The 24,983-nt window shown below is 42.4% G+C and overlaps 1 protein-coding gene across 1 annotated transcript; it reads left to right on the forward strand.

Moving 5' to 3' along the window:
* Window positions 1-553: 553 nt before the first annotated feature.
* Window positions 554-24,837, forward strand: camsap3 (calmodulin regulated spectrin-associated protein family, member 3). The gene is made up of 17 exons (XM_035655089.1): window positions 554-1,045; window positions 7,627-7,889; window positions 15,403-15,543; window positions 15,759-15,845; window positions 17,073-17,211; window positions 17,297-17,436; window positions 17,527-17,611; window positions 17,709-17,751; window positions 17,854-17,909; window positions 18,189-18,261; window positions 18,350-20,462; window positions 20,562-20,686; window positions 20,956-21,245; window positions 21,368-21,461; window positions 21,954-22,072; window positions 22,170-22,288; window positions 22,407-24,837. The coding sequence occupies exons 1-17, from the start codon at window positions 913-915 to the stop codon at window positions 22,704-22,706; spliced, it is 4,320 nt and encodes a 1,439-aa protein (XP_035510982.1). The 5' UTR covers window positions 554-912; the 3' UTR covers window positions 22,707-24,837.
* Window positions 24,838-24,983: the final 146 nt, after the last annotated feature.

The following is a 24,983-nucleotide window of genomic DNA, read 5'->3' on the forward strand; positions in this document are numbered from 1 at the left end:
TGTTTGACAGGGACATTGCATATTAATAACATTTCAGAAAATATGCAAGAGTTGGCCAGGAAGACTAATTTGCATCTGTAATCTGTAGTGCAGGCAAACAAATTAAAAAAAGTATTTTTTATTATTTAAAAATGTATACTCTAAGATACTTAAAAGTATTTACTAGTACCAGCTGCTTTGGGCTTACTGTAACAATATGGTCTGAATTGGTTTGTCAGAACATTTGTATTAATCCCTTTTTTCTCTTTCTCAAAAATCTAAATCTGTAAAGTTGGTGTCACGGTAATATTTTTATTATTTTTAGGTCACATTAGCTGTTTGACGTCCCTAGTGAAAAGGTGGCCCTTCAGACGTTCACCTGTGTGTGTGTGTGTGTGTGCCGTATAATCATAGAAAGATAATAACACACAGCAAGAACCATACGAACACAAAACCCACAATCTACTGCTGCCAAAAAGAGCCCGACACAAAATAGATCAAACTCGATTTCTATTGGACGGCGGGCTCGGCGAGTGTTGGCAGTGTGGAGCACCTGGTAGTCAGTCATCGGTGGGGTTCCCATTGGAGCTACGTACAGTGAAGCGACTACACAGCAATGCGGACGAAGAAGGGCAAAAACGAGGGGAATAGTCCGGTTTTTTCTAACAACCCGGCGGGTCGGGGCTTTCCGTGGTCGTAAGGCGTAATTTTACCGGGATATCCTCCTAAACCGCACATAAAAAAGGTCATTAACTGTGTTGGAAGCAGCTCCGGGGCGGATATTTTCCCGACTAAACCCACAGTCGTATTCCCAGCCCCGCTAGTGGGGAACAGTCAGCTAAAAGAATGATTGCTTGAATATTTTTATACTGTCTTGTAGCTCCTTTTTTTTTGTGTGCCAGCATCGCTTCCAGTTTTTTTTACGGACTCGCTATGGTGGACTCCCCTACCATGAAGAAGACTTTCGTGGTCCCAGACATAAAGCCATTGGATTTGTATGACTGTACTAAGGCAAAAATATGCGCAAGTGTCCGATGGCTATTGGCAAAGTCCTACGGCAGTGCAGGTAGGTTTTTTGTTGAGGCTGCAGGCCTGGTGACTTATAATATTGTGTGTTTAGGGAGGTCGTATGAAGACCACCATCCTTTTGTTGTCCCAGCAATATGTTTATATTCTGTCCAGCAGTGTAGCTTGAAGCATGTAGGGGAACTACAGTGTGTGTGTGTGTATAGCTCAGCGATTTTCAGCACAAAGAGCAGCATATGAAAGGGGCAGCATGCACGGTATGCGTTTTTTTGACACATGTCATTTGTTCTCACTCAGTGTGTGGTCACATTTTCTGGGTATGTGTGTGTCAGAAAAAAAAAAACGGGCCTCCTCCCTAGGCCTTATCACGCTAACCCATTTAGTCGTATTTCTAGCCGACAGGCTTCAGTCACAAATTGCAGGCTACTGGTGCTGGGTATGTTTTTAATCCGGTTACACAGGCATGGCACATGGGGCGTAGAGGTTTTTTTTTTTTTTTTCCAGTACCATTCTTCACACTCTAGGATGACAGCACCTATAGCCAGTGTGAGCACCACTTTTCTTCCGCAGTTGTAATATCAGGATCACATAGCAGCGTGCTGAAGCTAATTGTGCACTGGGTGAATAGACTATAATCCCAATTTGTCAGGAGGTTTCAGCCTATATCCTTTACTCAACAAACCTCCAACCATCCAGCCTCTATGATGCAAAACACACCCACCTAGGGAAATCATTTTGTTGCATAGAGCATGCATCATCATAGCTTAGTTTCCCTTTAGCTTTCTTTGGACAGGTCTTAGACCCAACATCAGCTCTGACCCCGAGGTGATAACCAATCTCCTCTTTGTTTGAAAGTCCTATCTGGTAAAGATTAGATCACACAAAGAAGACACAAAAACAGCTGGATGGAAAGGCTTGATAATATGCCCCTTTTCATGTCATTTTAGCTTCATCTTTACCAGAAGAGTACACACAGACGTCTAATGATACGTTCACTGTTCTCCAAGTAATCCTGAGTACATTCACTTTACATAACAAAAGAGAACCCCCCCCCCCACAAAAAGACATTTTCATTCCTGTGGTGTGCATGTAAATAAACACTCAGAGGTTAATGGTCAAGGTTTTTATCGCAGACGCCACTTAGTTTCGGCTGAAAGGGGGTGTGGGGTGAAGTCTATTTTACTTTAACAACATGACTTGCGTGTTACACAATCCCAGGCAGGCCTTGGGTCCAGGACTATAGGCTGCTGCAGCCTCTGTGTGCTCTGTTTAGCACCTCAACCACGCCCTCTGGTCAAAGTCACTCTCTATTCCAAGCTACTGGAATATGAGGGCAGAGAGTGTGTTGATGTGTCGTGTTTGTCTTAATCAACTCAGTTGCCTTACTGATAGTTTCCTGCCAAGTCAAGATGACATCAGCAAGTCCCTTCCTAAAAACTCAGCCGGGTGGAACAACAGATAGCACAGCAGGAGCCAGAGCGGGTCATCTGGTCCTCAGCTCTTCCAGGTCAATTAACTTAATGATAACAATAGGCGACATTTTTAATCTCTGAGTAGTTGTGATACAAAATGGACTTTCACATGGACCACACACTGTGTACTGTATGTGGCAGGTCTTTATTTAGGTAGAGGTATGTTAAAAAGATAGACAGTAGCTCTTAAAGGAAGCTGGCAAGGGCCTAACGACATTAAAAATAAATGTAATAAAAAAAGATCTCTGGTCTTATATAGGCGACACTACAATGAATCCATGTGTATTTATGATAATCTGAAAGCTGCTTATAGGCCTGGATTGAAATACTCATGTTAGCATGAAAAGCGTTACAAGGCTATACGTTATGAGATTGTGGTTTTAGGCAAAGCCCTTACAAGATTGTTCCCCTCATCTTCCCCACAACCAAACCCACAGTGTAAAGTTAACCGTCTCGGAGAAATAACTATTTACATCCATGCCTAAGCTGAACAGTTTGAAACATGGTTCAATATCAGTAACTTAAATTATGTCAAATTCTGTAAATGTTAAAGAAAAGAGCTGCCGTAATTGTTTTCCTGTCTCCTTTAGTCAAGGAAACACAAAACCATCCACCATGGATGATGGGTGTATGGGTGGTATTGGCTCTGTTTGATCCACCCAGTAACGTTACGTTTGGGGTTTTATCCTAACATAGAATCTCATCATTACATACTCTTATATATTAGTTAGTCTCTGCTGGTTTATACATGTCATTCATACATAGATACTCTTTTTTTGGCACATATAGACCTATTCATATTTTCTACAGTTACATTATCAGGCTGTATGTGTTTTAAAATTTGCATGGTAGATATTTGGCAGCCCAGTACCGAGACAGTATCTTACGCTCTTTTGTAATACCTGGAAATGTAGTTTATGTGTCATGTTTTCCATCAAGTTGAAGGAAAAGTGGTTTGGCAAGGATGCAATTTACGATTGCTGTGACAGGTGACATGACAGATATTTGTTGTTGACTCAAAACTAGTTTGTGCCTTTACATTGGAATGAGAGCAGAAACTCTCGATTCCCCGGTTTGTAGGGTTGAGAGAAACTTGCTCCCATAAACTAACATGTTCATAGGCATGATTTATGTGCATTCTGTTTTTCAGTTTTCTTTACCTGTCCATGCTACTAATGTAAATTGTGCATTCTGTTTTTTATGCATTTGTAAACAACTTAATTGCCAATAATGACACAGCTCATGGCCCACCTTAAACATTTCCTGTTTTGGTCATCAGTGTCTGGTATCTTCTTCAATTTGTACCTGGATGTTTCAAAACGTGTGTATCTTTAGTTAGCTCCACCTAGCTACAAAGCTCATTCTGAATCCTACTTAAATCCTATTGGAATGATTACTCATCCTTTCCTAATCATTTGTACCTATGGTGAGTCAACAAGGGACAAGGACCTGAGGAGGATGTTTCCTTGTTATTACTGTTATGATAGTACTAAAGATGGACCTACTGGTATACTGTATGAAACTCTTCCAGACATGGGTAAACACCTTAATTCAGTTACTGATTTGCACAGCTTGTTTCAAGATAGCATGATACTTTATTGTAAAAGGAGTCATTTGCAACACCACACAGGCCAGTGTAAGCTAAAGACCAGTATACAAGGCGGATACTTTCCAAGAGACACATGCATCCTGCACACTCTGTCACTCTGTTATCCAGTGTTGTCCCATTAGTCTCTCAAACACCCACAATGTAATCACACTCTCTGTCTACAGGATGTGCCTCTGTGTACACTGGCCCTTTAATGCAATTTAAAGCTGCTGTGCTTATGTCATACTAGAGCGCTGTCAGTGGTGATGTGTTACAGGATACACAGGGCTGTTAGTGTGGGCATATTTATGGTAAGTGGACCTGTGAATGTATAGGTAGATGGGAGACACTTGATGTGTAATGCTTTAAGTGTGCTTTTCCCCTCTGAGGACATGCTGTCAGGAGGGGTTGTTGAGCACATACATGAGCAATTTGCATGCAGGTATATTTCTCAGTTTCACCAAGGGAATGCAACAGATAAAAAGTCATTTATTTTGCCATCTGATAAATGTATCATTGTATGTTTTAGTGCTGGCCGATATGCTGAAATTAGGCAACATTATTTCTGTAAATGGACTAGTACAGTACCTTGCAGACAGGTCTACAGGTAATCTCTTCCTGTCTTGCCTGAGACGTCTAAGCTGTAGTGTTTATGTTGGCATTAGTATTTCACTTAGTCAGGACTAGTGGTCACATGTAGGGTATGGTGTTAACACAGCCCCTTTAACCACTGCTAGATTTTGGGGCAACAAAACAGAACCTGCTTTGTTCTAAAAATGAGAGCAGATAATCATCTGTGTTTGATCCTTTCCACCACATGATGAGGATGTTTATAGCTCAATTTTTAGAATTTAAAAGTCACAGCCAATAGCCTTATCAAAACACATGTAATGCTCAATTATTTTTGATTTAAATTGTTCTCCAGAAATGGCACAGCAAGGGGAAAAAATATCACCATACAGTATTTTTGTTTGGGCAGGTATGCACTGATGCACGTGACCTGGGGATGGAAATGTCTAATCTGGAACTTCCTGCTTGTATGCTTACCTTGCACACCTCCGCATATCTTAGTTCTAATAAATTATTTGACCTGTTTCCTGAAGGGTTCCAGTAAGCCGCCTGACAGTTTACATGGTCCAATCCAGCAGGTTTTGCAGACTGCTGTGCTGTGTTATTAATAGAGAGTACTACTTAATGTTCTCTGTTACTGTGACAACCTTCTTGAAATCCAATGATGATTTCCACTTAAATGTAAAGTGGGAAGGGGTGGGTGGTGGGGTCTTGCCTAACCCTTCTCCCCAAAGGAGCCAGCTTGTTTTACATGGTGGACAATTTCAACCAATCTTTGTTTGGATGTGTTTATTGCTCTGTGTTGATTACCATCTAACATGTTTGGCAACGTCTGTGACATGACCAGCAGCACACTAGCTCGATCAGTCAATGAAGTAGAAGGACACATGGCTCCTGTTATCAGCAGGCTATCAAGCAATGCAGGTCAGCACAGATAGGAGCTAACACAGCTGAACTGACTATAGCCTTGATGGCAAGCTGCACCACTTCCACTATCCCTTTTAATAGCCTATCCGTGTTTACTAAATATTGTGTGTACCAGATCATCACTGAAGTTGTGATATCTTTCTGTTTGTTTTTCTGTGATGATGATGATAACAACAACAACGTGGCATTGCTGTAGAGAAAATCTCAGTTTGCATTCCTCCTGCTCGGGGAAGTAAGATGTCAGGGTCAGCTATTAGCACAGGGAACCTGCAGGTGGTAGGGATTAAGTCTCTTGGTTAAAAATCTCCTCAGTTGATGGCAAATACTTGCTTGGACCTTTCTACTTGAAGAACAATCTTCCCACTCACCCACCATGATAATGTCTTACTCAGACCAGTAGATAAGCACTGACCTCATGACCGCGGGGAAAGTGACTGAAAGAGAGGCTGTTGCTCCAGTTTATGCAAACACACAAGCTTGTCTTTTTAATCTAAATACTTCCCTGGTCTATCGATGTCAATAAATGAAGGCATCACATTCCTTTTTGGGCTTAGCTGCGATTGAGGCTTCCCACTGGTCATTCTTTCTATTGCCTCCCATTCCTTTTCGTTTTTTAACATTATGTGCATGCTTTGTCCAATGATTGCTGCTATTTTTGATATGCAGGTTCATGGTTTTGGAAAATCATGTATGGATTTGCAACTTCAAATTTGTTCTCTGACACAAGGTCCTCATGGCCAGACCGTCTCATAGGCAAATCATTCTCATATCGACCTCTCTCATCTCAGTGAGTTGTGACATTTGCATTCTGCTTTGCCTTCTGGGGAACTTTCTTCTTTTTTTTTAAACACGTCATTGTTGGAAGACTTTTTTTTTCTTTTGGACTAAGGTGTACATTTTGGTTGGCTTGTAGGTGTTTACAGCACCAAAGTGAGCATTGTTGTTTTGGCATACAGGAGCATATTTACAACAGAATGGACCATGTGGCATGACTGACAATATTGTCTGACAGCTATAGTCATCATGGAGTTGGAGTGAGAGGGAGAGAACGGGGCATTGTCTAACCTCTGAAGCTGGGCGTTTTGTTTTGTTGTCGGATGTCAGTGGTTCCATTACAAGACTATATAATTATACAACAACATAGTGACACCTCCCTCGTAATAACCCCTTTGTTCCTCTGTCAGGCACAATCTTAGACACTCATAAGTTTCTCCTTTCTCATTTCAGGCAGACTCCTGGTAATTCAGCTTGTCAACTTTTTTCCCGAAGGCCCTTTTAAAACAGCGAGAAGCATATTCCAGTATGTTTGCACAGGGACACAGGCTATTGAGTTTGCTGCTGGTTTGGTCTCAATGCAGAGAAACCAGTTTCATAGAGGGCGTGTCTAGTGTATGTTTTTAGTATAATGTTTGCTGTGATCTTATTTACAGAAAGACCAGTCTGAACAGATTATTTTCCAATCTTCAGCTAGCCACTAATAGTACTACATGTTGCCTTACTTCTCTGGAATGAGACAGAATCAGAGTTGTCTCATTTGCTTTTGATGGTTTTAAAAGTGTAGGTTTTGCTCAGGTTGCTGGTCACATTCGTGAAGATCGGACAGAGCAATTTTCACTGAAGCTTTGTACAAAAATGAAGCATGAGGCTTTTAAGCGGGAAGCAGGAAGAAACAAGTGGCCGAGCATCTTGTAATCTGCAGATACCAACCTCTGAGCTCATCATGCCCCACTGACCTTGATGCTTGCTCTGCTCTACTCACTCATATGATTATAGCTCCAGGGTATAAACCATCTGTCTTAATCTGCCACCAAACCTGGCCAAAAGCAGGATTCCAAGCCACCAACAGTAGAACACGCTCAAGATGATCTTTGAAGAAATAAAGGAACTGCTAACGAGAGAACATTGTCGCCTTTTTAGAACTTTCTGAACATTCAGAACATCATCCTATTTATACGGCACATCTCCCTTAACATATTGTTTGTTAAATTTTGCAACCAGTTCTGTAGTAGGACCACTGTTCCAGGAACGTATATAACTGTGTCTGTATGTTTTGTCTCTTGGTAGAAAATGTCCCTGCAGAGCTGCGTGACCCCTTCTACTGTGACCAGTATGAGCAGGAGCACCTTAAACCACCAGTCACGCGCCTCCTGCAGTCCTCAGAGCTCTACTGCCGCACCTACAGCCTATTACTGGGGGGCACCGAAGCCGAGGCACAGCCCAAAGACAACGCCGCCCTGGTGCAGCTCCTCACTCAGAGAGGCATAGTCTCCAAAGTTCAGGACACACCAGTGACTGATGTCGACCTTCGACATAAACCCATCAAAATGGTAATGTTATGGTTTTCTTATTTGAACAGTAAACACATAGATGATGACCCCACACCAGTCTGGCATGCAATTTTGTGGGTAGTACACTGTATGGATTGCCCCAAGACAATGTCATAAAGCTGTTTCTACCCAAACAACAGTTATGTTTATCCGTCACTGGGAGGAGTGAATGTGTCCTCCTGTTGAACCAGATGCTCTGCTATCCAGGAGTCTGTAGAAAAGCAGAAGGGGTTGAGGGGGCTGTTGATATAGGGGCTTGTTTATGCTTTGATTCTAGAGATTAAAGGACATCAAAAAGACCCCCACCCATTCAACCCCAGCCCCATCCCCCTAGGCTGCCCCCAGCTGATCCTAGAGAATGAGTGGATCCAGCTGCTGGGACTAGGGTGGTCATGGTGACACAAGGGATGACTACTTTAATTCCAGGACGTGAGAGGGAGGGAGGGAGAGTCGAGATTCAATAGATGGTCCAGATCAGTTGCAGGACAATGGCTAAACAGTTCTGGTGAAACTTTAGATACTGTGTTGAGATTGGGCTGGGCTGACTCACTGAGTTAAATCAAGAGAAACTGGTTTGTCCTCTTAGTCCTTGACAATGGATCTCTCTCTCTCTCTCTTTAGGACACACACACAATATTGTCCTAAATCCGTCAGCCTGAACACCTGCAGATAACTAAGTATATTTTTAAATAAGGATGACTTTGGTTTGATGGAACATTAACTTTTCTGCTACAGCTGACACAACAGCAACTCACTGTAATTACGTTTTGAATTATTCCTACAAAACCTTCCTATATGCAGATTATTATCTTCCTCAAAAAAGGGATTTCCCCAACCACCTTGGTGTGCATGCACATACTGTTTTTTGAAAGTAGGGAGTCTTCAGGGACCTGTATGGATGGTGTTGTTGTTAGGTGAAAGCTGTTTGCTCCACTGCTGCTGTCTACTGGCCACTGCAGCAGGTGTGACACTGCTGGTGCTCTTGTGATTATTAGCTTAATTGTATGCATGAAAAGGTGTGCATGCATCTGTGACATTGTGAATAAAATAGCATAGAAATTGTGGGACCATTCGGAGTAGAGCTTGGTAATATGATTATTTGAATGTTGGCTAATGCAGTAGGATGGTATAGGTATGAAATTAATAAAAATACTAGTAAAGTTGTACTTTGGTACCTGACAGGTTGTTTTGCACAGATAAAGATGAAAGACACAGTATAGGAAGAAAGCTGGCAAGGACAGAGTGGAGAAGGTTCCTCAAATGGGGAATTCCTTTCTGTTTATTATTACTTAGTGTTTTGCCTTATCATGTACTACCTCTGTATCCACAAGGCATAATCTAATTGTGTAGGTCTCAGTATATGTTTCAATTTTCTGTAATCTATTTTAGTAATTTTCAGTGCCATTGTATTCATGGTGCATTGGTTTAGTGTTTTACATACAGCCTAAAGCATGTTACATGCATCCTCCTCTTGCACTGAATGTGAGGTCATAGTCTTTCCACTAGAGGTGTGTGCAGTTTTTTTCTAAACCAAACACCAGTTTGTTCTTGTAGGATTTCTGACAATTACCCCCTGACACGCCGACAGATGTGCCATTTCACACCAAGACACAAACAGGGCATCCAGTGGCAAAAAATATTCTAAAAAAAACATTAGCTTGAAAGATTAAACATTGTCATCACAGTAATAATAACAGTTTCATCTTCATCATTAACACTTAAGCACCAGAAATAATGGCCTAATGATGCAGTACGTCTCTTTCATGCCTAATTTTGCTGTAATTTGTGTGTGCATTCATTTGCTTGCATGCGTCTCAGTTGTGGGTGATCCTTCCAGGCCAAACCAGGGACATTTCAGCTGTAAATCCTAATCATTAAACTCTTATTTTGGCTGTTACTGTTAATGCTGCATTTGCTGTTTGCTGCTTTGGTATGTGAGACTTCCAGTTGCTGCTTGGCCATAGAAAGCTCTCTGAGCTTGTCTGCCGCTGGCTGGCACTGTAGCTACAGTGTGGCAAGCAAAGAAAGTGGGTCATGCTGCAGCAGCATTAGAAGGATGGAGCATCAGTGTGGGTCTTGGCCAGCAAACAGCTTTGGAGCAGCAGCAATCCGCTGCAGCACTGCTGTATATTAAAGCTTAACATTTGTGTGTCAAACGGATAACATATAGTATATGTACATAAACGTATGTTGAGTAATGCTTGTTGCAGACAAATGTTGATGACTTTTCACTTTGTTGTCGATGCATCACACGTCTTATGTTTGCTGTTCATTGCTGATAATTATGAAATTTGGCACATGTATAAATCCAGGGATGTAGGTTTTACCATAAACCATAAAGATGGTGGTACTGGCTTTGGTTGCTGCAACAGCATCAGTGTGGACTGCCAATGACCTGCTCTCTGTAAAATGACAGTCTGGGCTATTATCAAAGTAGGGCAAAAACAGACCCAGCATAGTTCACCTAACACTCCTAAACTGTGCTACAGTATTCATTCTCTTCATCAGACTGTAGGTTGCTGCTACAGGATAAAGACAAATGTGCTGTGTGTCCCAGCTTCTAGACCTTGAAATGTCTTCGTTAATAATTAGAAAAAAGTGTGAGCAGCTATCTGGGACAAGTAGAAGGCGAGTTCCATTTTTCTCTGAATTGTATGTAATAGGAGAGGGCCAGGTCTAACATGAAAGCCTTAATCTCCATAGTGTCTTGTAAACTCATGCACGTTGGATGCATTTGTAAACATGGTACTGACAATAATTTTAGAAAGTATGTGTTTGTATCACAGCTATTGTAATAGTTTCTGCAAAACAGGTTAAAATCTTAAGAAAGTTTAGCTACTCTAATTTGGTTAATTCAATACTTTAGATAAGTATTAATGCATCTGCTTTTGGCCTACTTTGAGAGTGTGTGCAGAGGGTATGAAGTTCTTGAAGCAGTAACTCAATGGCTCTGCTCCTGCAACCCAAGCTAGCACCAGCATCTTTACAGGCCAGGGTTATACTGAAAGAAACGCTTTGTAGAAGGGACATCCTTGGGGCTCATCAATGGAGCCTCCAGCTGCCGCAATCCCCTACGTGCTCTGCGTGTGTGTGTGCGCCCTACTGGTAACTGTCCTTCTGGTTGTGGCCCAGCTCAGATTAGAGATAATCTGCCATGCAGACTGAACGTCATCATCCACGATTGGATGACACGCCAGAGATGACCACTGACTTACCATGCACCTAACATATCCCTCAACAAACTAATTTGTTACATTTATTGTTGGTGGAGGCCGTAGAATAGAATCCTATCTGGTAGGGCGGCACCATATGGTAAAAACATCATATTGTGATTATTTTGACAGATATTGCGATAGGATTTGCGAAAACCAAAAAAATTAAAATCATGATGTGACATTTTTTGCTGGTCTGTAGCACACAAATCTGTTTTCTGAAATCTAGAGAACAACATTTGTAGGCCATGGCATCACTTTCTTTTTTTTATCACAGAATTTCTTTCCATATTGCGATTTTGTCAGTATTGTGATTAATTGTGCAGCCCTATTATCCATTTTAAACATACTGTTGAATACATAACTAGTGTTTTTATTACACTAGACATGGGAGCATTTGTTCCCACAGTGACAACGCAAGTCATGTAGCCATAATGCAGCTAACCCTCTTCCCGGTCCCCTGTTGGTTTTAGATAGGCACTGACACTTTGTCTTAAATCATACTGCTGTGCTGGCAAGTTTCTGGTCAAGTGCACATCAGTCCGGAGCTTAGTTGAAAATAGAAGTGGCAGACTATCAGAAATGCTAACCATCATCTTACACCGTTTGTTAAGCATTTGGCCTTCGCCGATGAGAAACTAACATGGAGTAGTAATGAAATGATCTACTGTTTTAATGAGTTTGGTGTAAATCTATTCCCGACTGGTTTTCCTTGTTGAAACATACAGTTCATATACGTATCAGTGTTCATATAACCATTTGTTTTGAGAGTCTCCTGTCTAAAATCCCCTGCTGGGCCCCAGACCTGCCTGATCCCCATGTTTGTCTCCCCCTCAGTAGGCACCAGGCAGAGTAGGGGGATGGGGTTAAGTCATATTTCAGACATAATCAGATTTTGCCCTCATTGTAATCTCACTTAATGATTCATAAGATACATTTGTGGTCTTTGTTTGACTCCACAATTATGCAAGCAGATTTACCAAATAGAGCCCTAAAGATTTCATGTTGATGGGGTTAATTGATAGGGTATTAATTTTTCCTCTGTCTGTCACATCGGTTTGGGGGGGGACTCCTAACTGTTTGCTGCCTGGATGTTTCCGAGCAGAGAGCCGGTGCTAAGCCAGGGGCATGGAGCAATGCTGTGGTCAGGCTTGTGTTGCGATGCATTGTGGGTCAGCTGGTTGGTTGTTATGGTGATCTGGCAGGCTCTGTGCTCGGTGTCCATGAGTTGCTCCTCTCTCCCCTCTCATTAGGGAGACTTGTGATTTAGCTTAGCGAGCTCTCCTGGGTCTGCACCGGGAAATCCACTAGCAAGCCCTTCTTCCCCTTTCATTCTGCACTTTTTGTCATGAAATACTCTCCACTCTCTCCTCTGAATAACTGCTGTACAACTGCTTTCATTTTGTCTTGTTCATCCCATGTCATTGCCTCTCCTTTTCTCTCAGTCATCCTGTCTCCTTTCATACTGTGACAATAGCTCCAACCTATGATTACACTTTGTGGCTAGATGCAAAAATATGTTACTACTTTCTTTCTTTTGATACGTTTTCTTTCAGTAACATGGCTACTGGCAGAATTTAGCAGGCCTTGGAGAGCCAAAAAGTGGCTGAAATCAATATCACAATATTAACAGTATTATTATATAATCAATGGGTGTTTTATACTCATAACATTTAAGGCAATCCAATATGACAGGTCTGCCATAAATTCTATCTTTACAAAGATAATAAATGTTTTATTGATACTGTCATAGAGGTATTAATTTAATCATGTAGGTTGTTTGTTTTATTGAGGTTCTGGTTTGCAATTGTGATGAACTGGACTCTATTATATCAAGACATTTTTCTAATGTTTTGCCTAACAAACATGGGGGTTCATGTTTACTGCTGCAGTAATGCGTTACTATTGCCTTGGCCTTCTGAGACTTGAAGGTAACAACAAAGATTGTAATTACAAACAATGTTTTAGTACTTATTGTATTTATGTCAGGTTTTAACAAAAAAATGCCCATTATAAGCTTCATAAGCGTGGAATATAGACTGGATTGCATTAGGTTGCATGCCTAATAAAGTGGCCAGGGAGTGTATTATATATCACAAAATGGCAAATATATGGTGGTTCTTAACCTGGGGTTCCAGGGATCCCCATAAAAATTTAAATATTTTAATTTCCCCATTAGTTCATTGACTAGAAGTAATTATACAAATGACTATTCTCACTATTTCACACTCTCCAATCTACAGTAAAGACAGTTATGGAATAACTAAATCTTATCAGACTAGGATCCTTGAGACTACATCTTATCAAATACGGGTCGCCTTGACACCAAAAATGTTCAGAACCACTGACGTAGGGATGTCACGATAAAATTTACTAGTTGATACCAATACCAGTGAAATTCCATGATTCTTGATACCAATTCGATACCACGGTAAAAAGTCCCAATCCAGTTTTTTTGCCCCTGATCCCCATTTAACATTGAGTATCTGCTGATACAATACTTGGGTTTTCCTTAATAATACAGGTGAATAGTTCTCATTGCATTAAGGAAACTAATGCCTGCAACCAAGCTGTTCCTTAGTGTAGTCCCTATTCCCAGGCCATTTATCCCCTCCTGTATTGCAGACATTTCCACTGAACAGACAAATCATGTCACAGACACACAAGCAGCAGCACTAGTCTTGGCAACAGTGTTGGAGGGCATGGCTGCCAGGGCCACACAGCTCCCAGTGACTGACTGCAGCACATCCAGAGAAGTTGGCCCAATGCTATCTGACAAGCCTTTGCTGGCATAGCCCGCCCTGCCCGCCCCAGCACTGGGTCTGCCCAGGTCAGCACTTTACATCAGGGTTGAGTAGGCAGACATGCAGACAGGGCCCATGCATGCAGCTGGACTGCTACCAGCCCCCAACTAGGGCAACGTAAGAGGTTAGAGGAGGAATGTCTGGCCTCTAAAGTGGAATTTGTAAGTAGTAAAAGGGAACAGGCACTGATTTGCACAGATTAGGCTCAAAACTGAAGATTGGAGATTGAAGGAGAGGCCCCATGACAGGAATGTGTTGTTTGTGACATGTCTGTCCTCTCTGTTGGCCAGAATTAATTATTATAACAAGAAAGTGGTTGCAGTTAGCCTATGGTGAGGAGAGAGTGGCTCTAGTACTGCTGTTGTATGGTAACTAAAATTGATACAGATAGAGGAGGCAGAAAGAGAAGGATCATACATTAAAATACATTGACAAGATGGGGAGGAAGAATTGTTTATAGAATATAACCTCACAGGAAAATAGACCCCGACCCCCTAGTCTTTCTAGCACTGCAACACTGACTTTGTTAATGAACTATGGTCCTGTTGAGGCTTTCTAAAAAAAAAAACTTAAAATGGTTCAGAATCATTTACAACAATATGGAATTTAGACATATAAAGTGCTGTTGGTTGCAGCCGCATGGCACAAACAGAGCACAACTTCTAATGAGCTAACAGGTTTATAGAGTTAAGGCGCTCTCTCTGACTGAGCTGATAATGTTTGTGGTGCATTTTAATGGGCTGTAGCCATTAGAAAGGCCACTGTAATGGCCTCTCAAGTATACTTATGTCTGTTGGATTCAAATGCCTGGGAATGTCAAATATGTGTAAGCAAGCGTGTTAATGTTTGATTGTTGTATTTGTGTGAGAAAAACAATTTTATATCAGTTATCTTGTCAGACAAAAACATTCATACACCAGAACTGCAGAAAAGACAAGGAACACTTGTTTCTTACAGAGAATGCTGTTCATTGTCGTACTTCCAGGTGATCTAGTTACAGCACCTCATTTTATCCTGTTGTCTGTTAAACATGAGTCATACAGCAATATTTCACTGCGCAATAGGGTAGGGAAGCATGCTGAAGAGAAGGCAAATAAAGGTAAAGCAGCTGAGGAATGACAGTCGTGGGACACACATGTTCTCATATTACAGGTCCATTGGCTATTTAATGATTGTACAAACATAGGTCCAAAGTTCACCTACATATACTACTGTGTGTTTGCTTGCTTAGAACTCTTCTCCATGTTTCTGCTGACTCACAGCTGGCTTCTGGTGACCTCTACAGGATGCTGCTGGTAAATAATGGTAGTGCTGCCGCAGTTGGAGGTGATCTCTGTTCTGCAGTAAGCAGTGCCCTGCTAGAGCAGTAGAAATGTCAGTGCCCAGCATTACTGTGTTAGCTGTAATTGATCGATGCTGTCTGGACTCTCTGGTCTTTGCCTGTGAATGGTCCCACCTCTGACAGTTCCTCTTCCTTCTCCCATGTGATTGGTGCAGAGTGCTCACTTGGCAGTGATCGATGCCCTGATGACCGTGGGAGCCATGGAGACGGTGACTGCGGTGAAGACATGTGGTTCTGCCGAGCTACTGGGTGGAGCCTCCGGCTGGGAGGATGCTCTGCTTCAGTGGGTTAATGTGGTAAGGAGAAAGCTAAAGAGAAACAATGCTTGTTTTGAGCACACATCTTTATTGTATCCTGTCAGAAATTACTTATTGTTTAGATGTTTCCTAAGACCTTTGTTGTAGGTCATCCAGTGTCTGTTTAGCTGCAGAAATAAAGATGCTGTACACAGCATACTGTAGATCTGTGACCTATGTGTGTTAACTATTTTGTTTTCTTGGCATGCGCTCAGTTAAACCAGAAGTTGAGAGAACGTACTGAAGGAGCCCAAAATAACACATCTCAGGCTATTACAGAGCCCCAACCTGTTCAACCCTCAGTGAGTATTGCATTACATATTCAGTGTATTTCTATCTCTTTTCACACATCATTATATATAACACACATGATTATCTGTCTAGGATTATGCGCTCAGTGCTATAAAAAAACCACCCAAAGTGCTGTGTATTAAGCTCATATTGTTAGTTCTGCTGCCCTTGTAGGCCTTTCATACTCTACTAGTACAGCCAGCATTGGTTGATACATTAAAACTAAGGGTAGCGTCATTGCTTTGTCAACAAGGTTGTCTTGTCATTTCAAGAAAGTGCCGTCATCACAACCCTTTCTCCTGTTTGTCTAGTTCTTCCACTGTAGCCTTAATACCTCTCCTTGTGCTCCTATTCTCCATTTCCTTGTCTTTTTCTATTTCCTGTCCCTCCTCCTCTCTGACAGTGTCCTACTCGCTGGTACTGGAAACTTGTTCCTGTAAGTTCCCTCCTTTCCTCTGCTCCCTCCCCTTGTCCCTCCATCCCTCAAGTGTCTTCATCAAATTTATCAGCAATTATCTAATGGTCAGGTGTGTTTTTTTCTCTCTCCATATGCTGGTGTGGGAATGCTCGTGTGCATCACATCCTAGTTTGCGTGAAATTGCACGTCACAGCATAAATGGCATAGGGCGGGGCAGGACAACGGCGCGAAAGCATTGTTTGTTGAAACACGAGTGGTGCATGAATCACAATCTGTACTCAAGCAGGCCTTGAAACTGCCATGTTCAACAGGTTCCGCTGGTCCTCTGTGCAACAGAGGTGTGTGTTTGTGTGTGAATGGCAATGGGGGTTAACAGAGACAGGCTTCTAGTCAGCTGGTCCCTACTGACAGTGGGCTGTTTGTCTATATACTGTAGTCGTACCTGAAATTTCTTTTCTCTCTCCCTTGCCTCCTGAGACCCTCTCTTGTCCCACTTTCTCCTTCCTTCCTTCTTTCTGCCCTGATTCTCACTCCGTATGCATCTGCTATGTATTCACAAGTTCTCTCTTATACACATTAGCATGGCCTTTATTTGTTTTCTCTTTTTATACATTCATGTTCTAATTCTTTTTTCTAAAAAACATTTTCTATTGTGTTTCACAGTGCATTAGAGTATCCAAACATGTTTGGAAAACCCTGACTTTAATTATGGTTTTAACATTATCCAACATGTCATATATTTTAAATTAACATTTACCAAGTACAATTGAGATCACACTGCAATATTTGATTGTATTGTTTGCTTGTTTGTTTTTTTCAGCTCCGCTACAGGAAGGACAAAATTCAGTCAAAACAAAAGCCTATCTTCCCAGTGGTGAATGAAGTCAAAGACCTGTCCAGTGGCTGTGCTGTTGCTGCAGTAATACATTACTATTGCCCTGGTCTGCTGAGACTTGAAGGTAAAAACTAAGATTGTAACCACAAACAATGTTTTAGTACTTATTGTATTTATGTCAGTTTAACACTTTTCTCTCTCTATGTAAGATGTTTGTATGAAGGAGTCCATGTCTGTAGCGGACAGCCTGTACAACCTGCAGGTCATCCATGAATTCTGTGACAGCTGTCTGAAGAGCTGCTGTCACTTGGCACTGGAGGACATGCTATACACACCACAAGAGCTTCAGGTACTTACATTCACATTCTTGATAATTAATCAACTGAGTGACAAGTTGACACCAAAATATTGAGTGCTGTTTGTTCTGTGTGTTTTTTAGCTCAACTTGCTGAACTTCCTAGCAGAACTGCTTTACTGGTTTGAAATAACAAGGCCAGAATTTGTTCAGCCAATCGACACATTGGGTAAGTGTCACCAAGGTTGTGGTCCTGTGTCATACGGTGTAATCATAATATTGGATATCTGTAACAGAGTCTTATTGGGGGTTTTGTTTTTTGTCAGATGGATCGACACCAGTAACACCAAGTAGCCTGAGTGGTAACAGGTACAGAAGCTCTGTGAATATGATTTTGCTTTTGTAGTAGTCTGGTATATTTTTTTAAAGAGGGACTTGTTTGAACTAAAAAGTTGTTTCTCTGCCTTACAGTACCTCCCCTTCTATCTTCAAGAAGCCTTTCCTCCCCATCTCCTCTCCTGCTTCAGGTAAGATTAAGACTGTGTCCTGTCATCACTACTTCAAGCTACACTGTTTTGTGTATGTTTGTATTATTTTACAATCTGGCTCACCCATTCCCCTCAATCGCTGTTCATCTTTTAGTTGTGTTTTGTGTTGTATGATAGTCTTGGTTTCTTATTTTTATTTATATTTGAAACATTTTGTACATCATTTTTCCTTTTATTGGTGTATTGCTTGGTTGATTTGTGCATCCCTGTGTGGTGTGCATGCCTTTTACATGTCTGTGTGTGTCCCATTGTACTCAGGATCTTTGACTCAGTCTACCTCAATGTCTCATATAGAAGGAGTTGGAAAGACATGGAGCAAGAAACCTCTGAGGTAGGACCCATATATTCAGTGCCATTTAAACACTGTCTTGTTTTAATTGTACTTACACTTGCTTTTTTGTTGTTCATCTTCTTCTTAGCCGCCCCTTGTCAGCAGTATCCTTCAGCATTCCTTTTGGCCTGGACAGTGATGTGGACATTGTGATGGGCAACCCTGTGATAACCCGCTCTGTGAGCTCAGACCAACTCAACCCAGCAGGCCAAAATATGACCCGGGTGCCGTACACACCTCCTGAAGACCTTAGCCATTTACTAAGCAAACCCCCTGGCCCCAATGGTCCACAGAGAGCTTCTTGGGCCACCCAGACTCCCAGTATTCCAAGGTTGGCGGAGGAGAATGGCCTTGGAGCGAGTGAAACGGGAGAGCTGCCCACCATTGAAGAGGCTCTCCAAATTATCCACAACGAGAGCAAGATGGAGCCTCGTTTACACCCTGATGGTGCACCTGATGGCTTCTACCTCCACTCTCCCGATGACCCTGCAAGTTCTAGACATAACTTACCTAACTTAGCACCCATCAGCTGCTCTGCCCCAACGCGCTCAGGAATGATGTACAGACCCACAGGAGAGTCCAGGGAGCCCACTCGCACCAGAAACACCTCTGAATGTTCACGAGATGATGACTCTGTGTTAAGAGACGGCAGCGTGGACTCAGATGCATCCGAAGACCTGCCTAAGGCCCAGTCCACTCCAACCACACCAGCTGCTGGCACACACCCTGTTAGAGGCCATGGCAAAGAGCTACCTGACAGTGGTGTGAAGATGACCAGCTTTGCAGAACGCAAAAAGAAGCAGATTATGGATTCTCCCAAGGCCAGCGACCCCACTTCTTCTCAGATGACAACGTGGGCCCAAAAGTCTGAAGAAAGTCCCACCAAGAGCCCACAACTCAATAATGAGATGTCTGAGCTGGGGGTTCGGCTTGAAGAAAAGCGCAAGGCTATTGAAGCCCAGAAGAAACGCATTGAGGCTATTTTTGCAAAGCACCGGCAAAGGCTGGGGAAGAGTGCCTTTCTGCAGTTAAAGAAGGAGCAACGTGAAGATGAAGACGGCCAGGTCAGCACTTCATCCACAGAAGAAGACCTCTCTCGCTTGACACTGGAAGAAAGGCTCGCTCAAATGGAAGTGGAAGAGCAACAAGAACAAGATGAACAGCACCTCTCAGTAGAGGATGAGGGTAATGTCAAAGGAGGACATAAGCTTAACAAACAGATCAGTCACTCCAAAGAAAAGGCAGGTACACCAGGAGAAAAGGGCTCTGGGACACCTGGTGAGAAAATGGTAGCTCCACTAGGGGACTATAACAATGCTGTATCCAAGCTGACTGCAGCTCTTAACTCCCTGCAAAGTGACATGCAGCGTCTGACTGAGCAGCAGAACCAGCTAATCAACAAGAAAGCTCCAGCTTCCAGCAACAAAACCTGGGTCATTCCAGCCAGCCCTAAAACCTCCACCCCAGCCCCTACTTCTGCACGCATGTCACGAGAATCCACCAGAGATTTAAATTCAGCCTCTTCCTCTCCCTCTCCATCCCGCAAAATCACAAACCACACCACTCCTCCTAAATCTCCTCATGTCCATCGTAGAGCCCAGTCTGTGCCCCCTAAAACCCCCAAACACCACCAACACAGTCGTCCCTTGGATGTTAAGGTCCCAACCCTGTCGAGGGCCATCACTGCGCCTCAAAACGTGGACCGGATCCCCCACCTCCGTCGTGTAAATCCCTTGCAATCCCAAGTCCACACTTCGTCCTCATTCTCCATTGGTGACTCTGATCGCCTGGATGAGCTGCGTTCTTCTGCACCAACTCCTGTTCCCACACCTACACTGACCCCTATACAAACTCCTACCCCGACTCCCCGTCCTGCCGCAGATGACACCCTGTCAGAGATAGGTTCAAATGACGATCATAGTATATTTAGTATGGACCTGGAGGCCGGGCCCTCCCATGGCCTTTCCGCAAAGAAGGAAGGGTTTGCAGGTGGGGGCTGCAGCTCTGGTGCCCCCTCAGAGTGCTCCTTCGAGAGTGATGCCCCTGCAGGGATGTTGAATGGCAAACGTAGTAGCCTGATAGAGATCTCACTCTCTGCTCTGAGAGGAGATGGGGAGGAGGATGTACCTGACGCTTTCTCTGACTCAATGAGTGACCAAACAGAGCCAGAGATGAAAGCAGGGCTTGGTTTTTTTTTCAAGGTAGGTGGCTGATTTTTGTTACTGTATGTGCCATTCTAAAAGGAATGTTTTTGTAAGGTCAGTACATTCATGACTTTTTTCTTCTGTCTTACTTTTTAGGATGACAAGGAGCGACCGGAGGATGAGATGGCCCAGAAAAGAGCAGCTTTGCTGGAGAAACAGCAGAAAAGAGCAGAAGAGATTAAAAGACGCAAACTTGAGCAGGAAAAAGAAAAAGAATCAAAGTGAGGCCCTTTAATATTCAAATACCTGTATTTATAACCAAATGAAGACTGTGGCGTTTAGTATGTTACATTAGAATTATTTAGGGTAGTCAGTTTTTTCAGCGTGTAAGTGATGATGATTCAAATGTATTGATTTATTGTTCTATGTTTAGTGAATTAAACACATAATGCAATTACTTGTCTGATACAGCAGTCTCATGTTTTTATCATTGATTTTGCAATGTCCGTGTCACACACAAGTTTTACATGTTATTGTCCTGTACTCTTAGCAAGCCTCAGTGGATGATCATCGAGGGCTGGGGAAACAAGAGTGAGGACAGACCGCAGACCCCAGGCACCTCTCCAGCATCAACTACCCCAGTAGAGGGGACGCCCCAGCGCAGAGGAGACTTCACTAAACAGGAGTATGAGAGGAGACACCAGCTGAAGATCATGGAAGACTTGGGCAAGGTGCTGAGGCAGAAACCCACCACGGTTCGTGGTGTCAAGAAGCAGAGACCCAAGACTGTATTCAGAGATGACTCCGTCCTCTCTCATAGCCCTGTCAAGGGTTTCATGGGTAAATAGTTCTGATGTGTGCCCACACTGTTTCTTAGTCCTGGTATGCCCTCTTCCTACACTCACATGTATTTGGTTTCTCAGTGTAATTTATTTTTCCATCCTCTCTTTTCCTCCTTCTAGGCACCAAGCTGAACAAGGTGTACTCCCAGTCAACCACAAACCTGTCCTCTATGGCTAATGACTCTGGAGGCTTGACTGTCAGGAAGTCTCCAAGGTAACCTGCACAGTGATGATGGCTTGTATTTTCTTGCTTGGAAAGTGGGATGCATGTAATTCAGGCTAAAACAGTGTAACAATTATTTGAAATCCCAGAGACATAAAATTTATTTTACATGTTCCTATGATAAAGTGGAGCTGTGCAGTATATCATAATATTGATATCTTTATATGAGATTAACTATGATTCAGTGGAGTGAAATGAGCAAGAATTACCTCTGTGTGATTATTACACATTATTATTGATCATCTTTCAACATTGGTCTGTAAATATTTTCGGCTGGCACAAATTACCTTACTGAAATATTGTCAGAATATTGATATCAATGTATCCAATGTGTGTGTGTTCACGTTAGTTGTATACCAACTACTGGTATTCTGGTAATTTACCAGTGTTATCAGGGGCAAAGGTGCATGTAACATAACATATACACACACAGCCTCAAGGTTTTCTCACTTTCCTCACAAACCTTTTTTGGACTCTCTCTAGCCGTTCACACTCTCCGTCCCGGCTAATGTCACCAAGACGAACGAGTGCTCAGAACGGAGAGAAGGACTGGGAGAATGGCTCCACTATTTCCTCCCCTGCCTCAATCCCAGAATACACAGGTCAGTGATATGTTCCAAACTGAGAGATTATAAAAAAATTAATCCAGTGAGCATTGTTTTGTTGAGTGAATGACATTTACAATGCTGTCTCTTGCAGGACCAAAGCTGTACAAGGAGCCAAGCTTCAAGTCCAACAAGTTCATCATCCATAATGCTATCACTCGCTGCTGCCTGGCTGGCAAGGTCAATGAACCACAGAAAAACAAGATTGTAGAGGTAAATCCATGCTGCTGTGTCAGAGTCCATCAAAAAGGTCCCCACTAACTAAGCCTACAAGTGACTGTGATTTCAGTTGTCAACTCCTCTTACCTTGTGTCTGTCTCTCCCTCTTCAGGAAATGGAGAAGAGCACGGCCAACCACTTCCTCATCCTCTTCAGAGATACCAGCTGCCAGTTTAGAGCAGTTTATACCATGAACTCTGAAACTGAGGAGATGGTACGGCTCACTGGCATTGGGCCCCGGATCATCTCACCTGAGATGGTTGAGTCCATTTACAAGTACAGCTCTGACCGCAAGCAGTTCACTGTCATCCCGTCCAAAACTATGTCCATGAGTGTTGACGCCTTCACCATCCCCGGTCACTTTTGGCAAAAGCGCCCAGGAACTCCGAAGAAGCTTGGCACCCCCAAATAATGACATACCCAGGATGGGTGTTAAAATTCAGGAAACCAACTCCAAACTTGACTCCTGTTGTCCTCTGTTTTGGCGAGTGAGGCACTTGAGATTGTTTATTGCCCAGTTAGATGAGCAGTGGACAGCATGACTGTTGAGGCTTTTGGCCAGCTTACAGCCTGGATCCCGAGAACAATCCAGTCAACTCTATATGCCAACAGAAAGGGCCAATCACTGACTCATTCAGCCAATGTAGTTACAATAGTTTCTCTCTTGAGAGCTTCTGATTGGCTCTGCCTGGTTTACCTAGATTGTAAAATGTAATGTGATTCTGTCGGGATGAAGAATTCTCTTTACCTTGCCCCCTGCCTCCTCATGCCTTGCCTTACCCTGCCCCTGGGGTCATTTTTATGACTCTTAGGTAAGAAAAAGAGGGGACAACCACACTGCCTTTGCCCACACAACAGTATTTTGGGCCAGAGTAGTTCCCGCCCCTCTCAATTCTGCTTGCTTTTCCTTTTGCTGCCTTTCTTCTTCCAGGGCTCACTCTCTCTCCAGTCTACTGAGATAAGTGGCTCAGCTCTCAGTTCTAATAGGAGATCTCAGCTGAAAATGAATAGCAGGTAACACTGCTCTCATATGAATGTAGGACACACACTAACCACTCATTCCATTCAGAGGTGTTTTCACTAGTTGGTCAGGACAAGAAAATATTGGGTTGTTCCTCTGTGGGCCGCACTGGTGGTGGCTACTGTGGTTGTCAATGGACTTGCACACCTAGAAACTGCCTGTGCCCCCATAGTTCATGCATTCCACTCCATTCCAACTCTCCTTCAGCTGTAGACATCTGGATGTTTTTTTTATACTCTTTTGACATGTTTTTGCTGGACAAATTGCTTCAGCCTTTGAGAGCTGAAAGAAGAATGAAATTCATGTGACCTTTTCCTCTTAACTTGCTTTCTTATTTTCAACATGTGATGAATTGAAATGTTATCTGAGCTATCTTGAAAAAAAACAAAACAATACTGGAAACCTGAAGGAGGGCTTTATCATGTTTATCCCTACTTGGATACAGCTCTGTGTGAAAATGATAATCAATGCTGATTTAATATATACTGAATGCTGATGACTTTGATTTTTTGACAATGATTTGTAAAAAGTAAGTTGACCTTTGTAAGCTACGAATAAGCTAGCCTGCTGCTTAAGCATTAGTGAGATGTATGTTTGAGATGAGAATGAGTGAATGAGAATGAATAGAAATTGTCAAACAGCTGGAAATTGCTGAAACCTTTTGTCTAGGGATTAATAAATCCTTTAGGTCACTAGGAGTCTGTTTCTTATGATATGATTCCCTGTTTGTGTGCCCTGGCATATGGACAGTAGGTTTCTTAATGAAGGATCATTCCGGACTGTAACAGCCCTCATCTTCCCCAGACAGTCTCTAGAGACTCCTTCATTCATAACTGGGGGAATGTAACACATAGAGCTGTTTTCTTTTTTTGTTTTCTTTTTTTTTTTTCAGTGTGTCCATGCTATTTGGAAAAACACTTGACCCTGCAATTAATTGTGATCAAGTCAATACTACCACAAAATATCTGTGGGAAATTGGCCTTCCTTTGCAGTCTTTAGCACTACAGCAGCTGCCATGGCGCAGCTGTCTTCTTTCAAATCACTGACTGCCTCCAAAAAATGTGTTGTTTGAATGAGATTCCAATGCAGATGTGAAAAAAATGTCGAGCAGCATTTAGGAAAAATGGTAAGATGATTGATTAAAAGTGTGAGTGGAGGAGTGCATATGGAATTAGTGGATGTTTGTATTTATGTGTTTGTAAAGGATAGTATGTGGTAGTTATACACTATATTTTGATTCTGTGCAATTCTCCCTTAGAAACCCCCATGTCACCCAGAGGTGTATTTATTTGGTTTGCATTAGATGGTGCATTTGATGTTTAGTTCCAGGTTTTACTTAAGTCACTTTTGGTTAAGGTGGTAAATCACTCATTCATTTCATAGAAGTTGTCATAAAATATGTTTATGTTGTTTTCTTTCTGTTCTGTTATCAAATCTGTGCCAGCACATCATGTATGTTCATTTTACAAATTGACTATCCTTGGCAACTGGACCAGACAAATAAAAATCCTTTTTAAATCATCATCTATGTTTTTATATTCCCATGTTTATTTTTTCCATTGTTTATGTTATTAGAATTTTGGGTTTGGATACAGTTGATATCAGTTTGTGCTAATAGCCTATGAGTGGAGGCAAAATCTTGCTGCAGAAACTGAGCTTTTCTGGCAG

The sequence above is a fragment of the Morone saxatilis genome, unplaced genomic scaffold, assembly GCF_004916995.1.
Source record: "Morone saxatilis isolate NCDOM2014 unplaced genomic scaffold, NCSU_SB_2.0 Contig14, whole genome shotgun sequence".
NCBI classification, from domain to species: Eukaryota; Metazoa; Chordata; class Actinopteri; family Moronidae; genus Morone; species Morone saxatilis.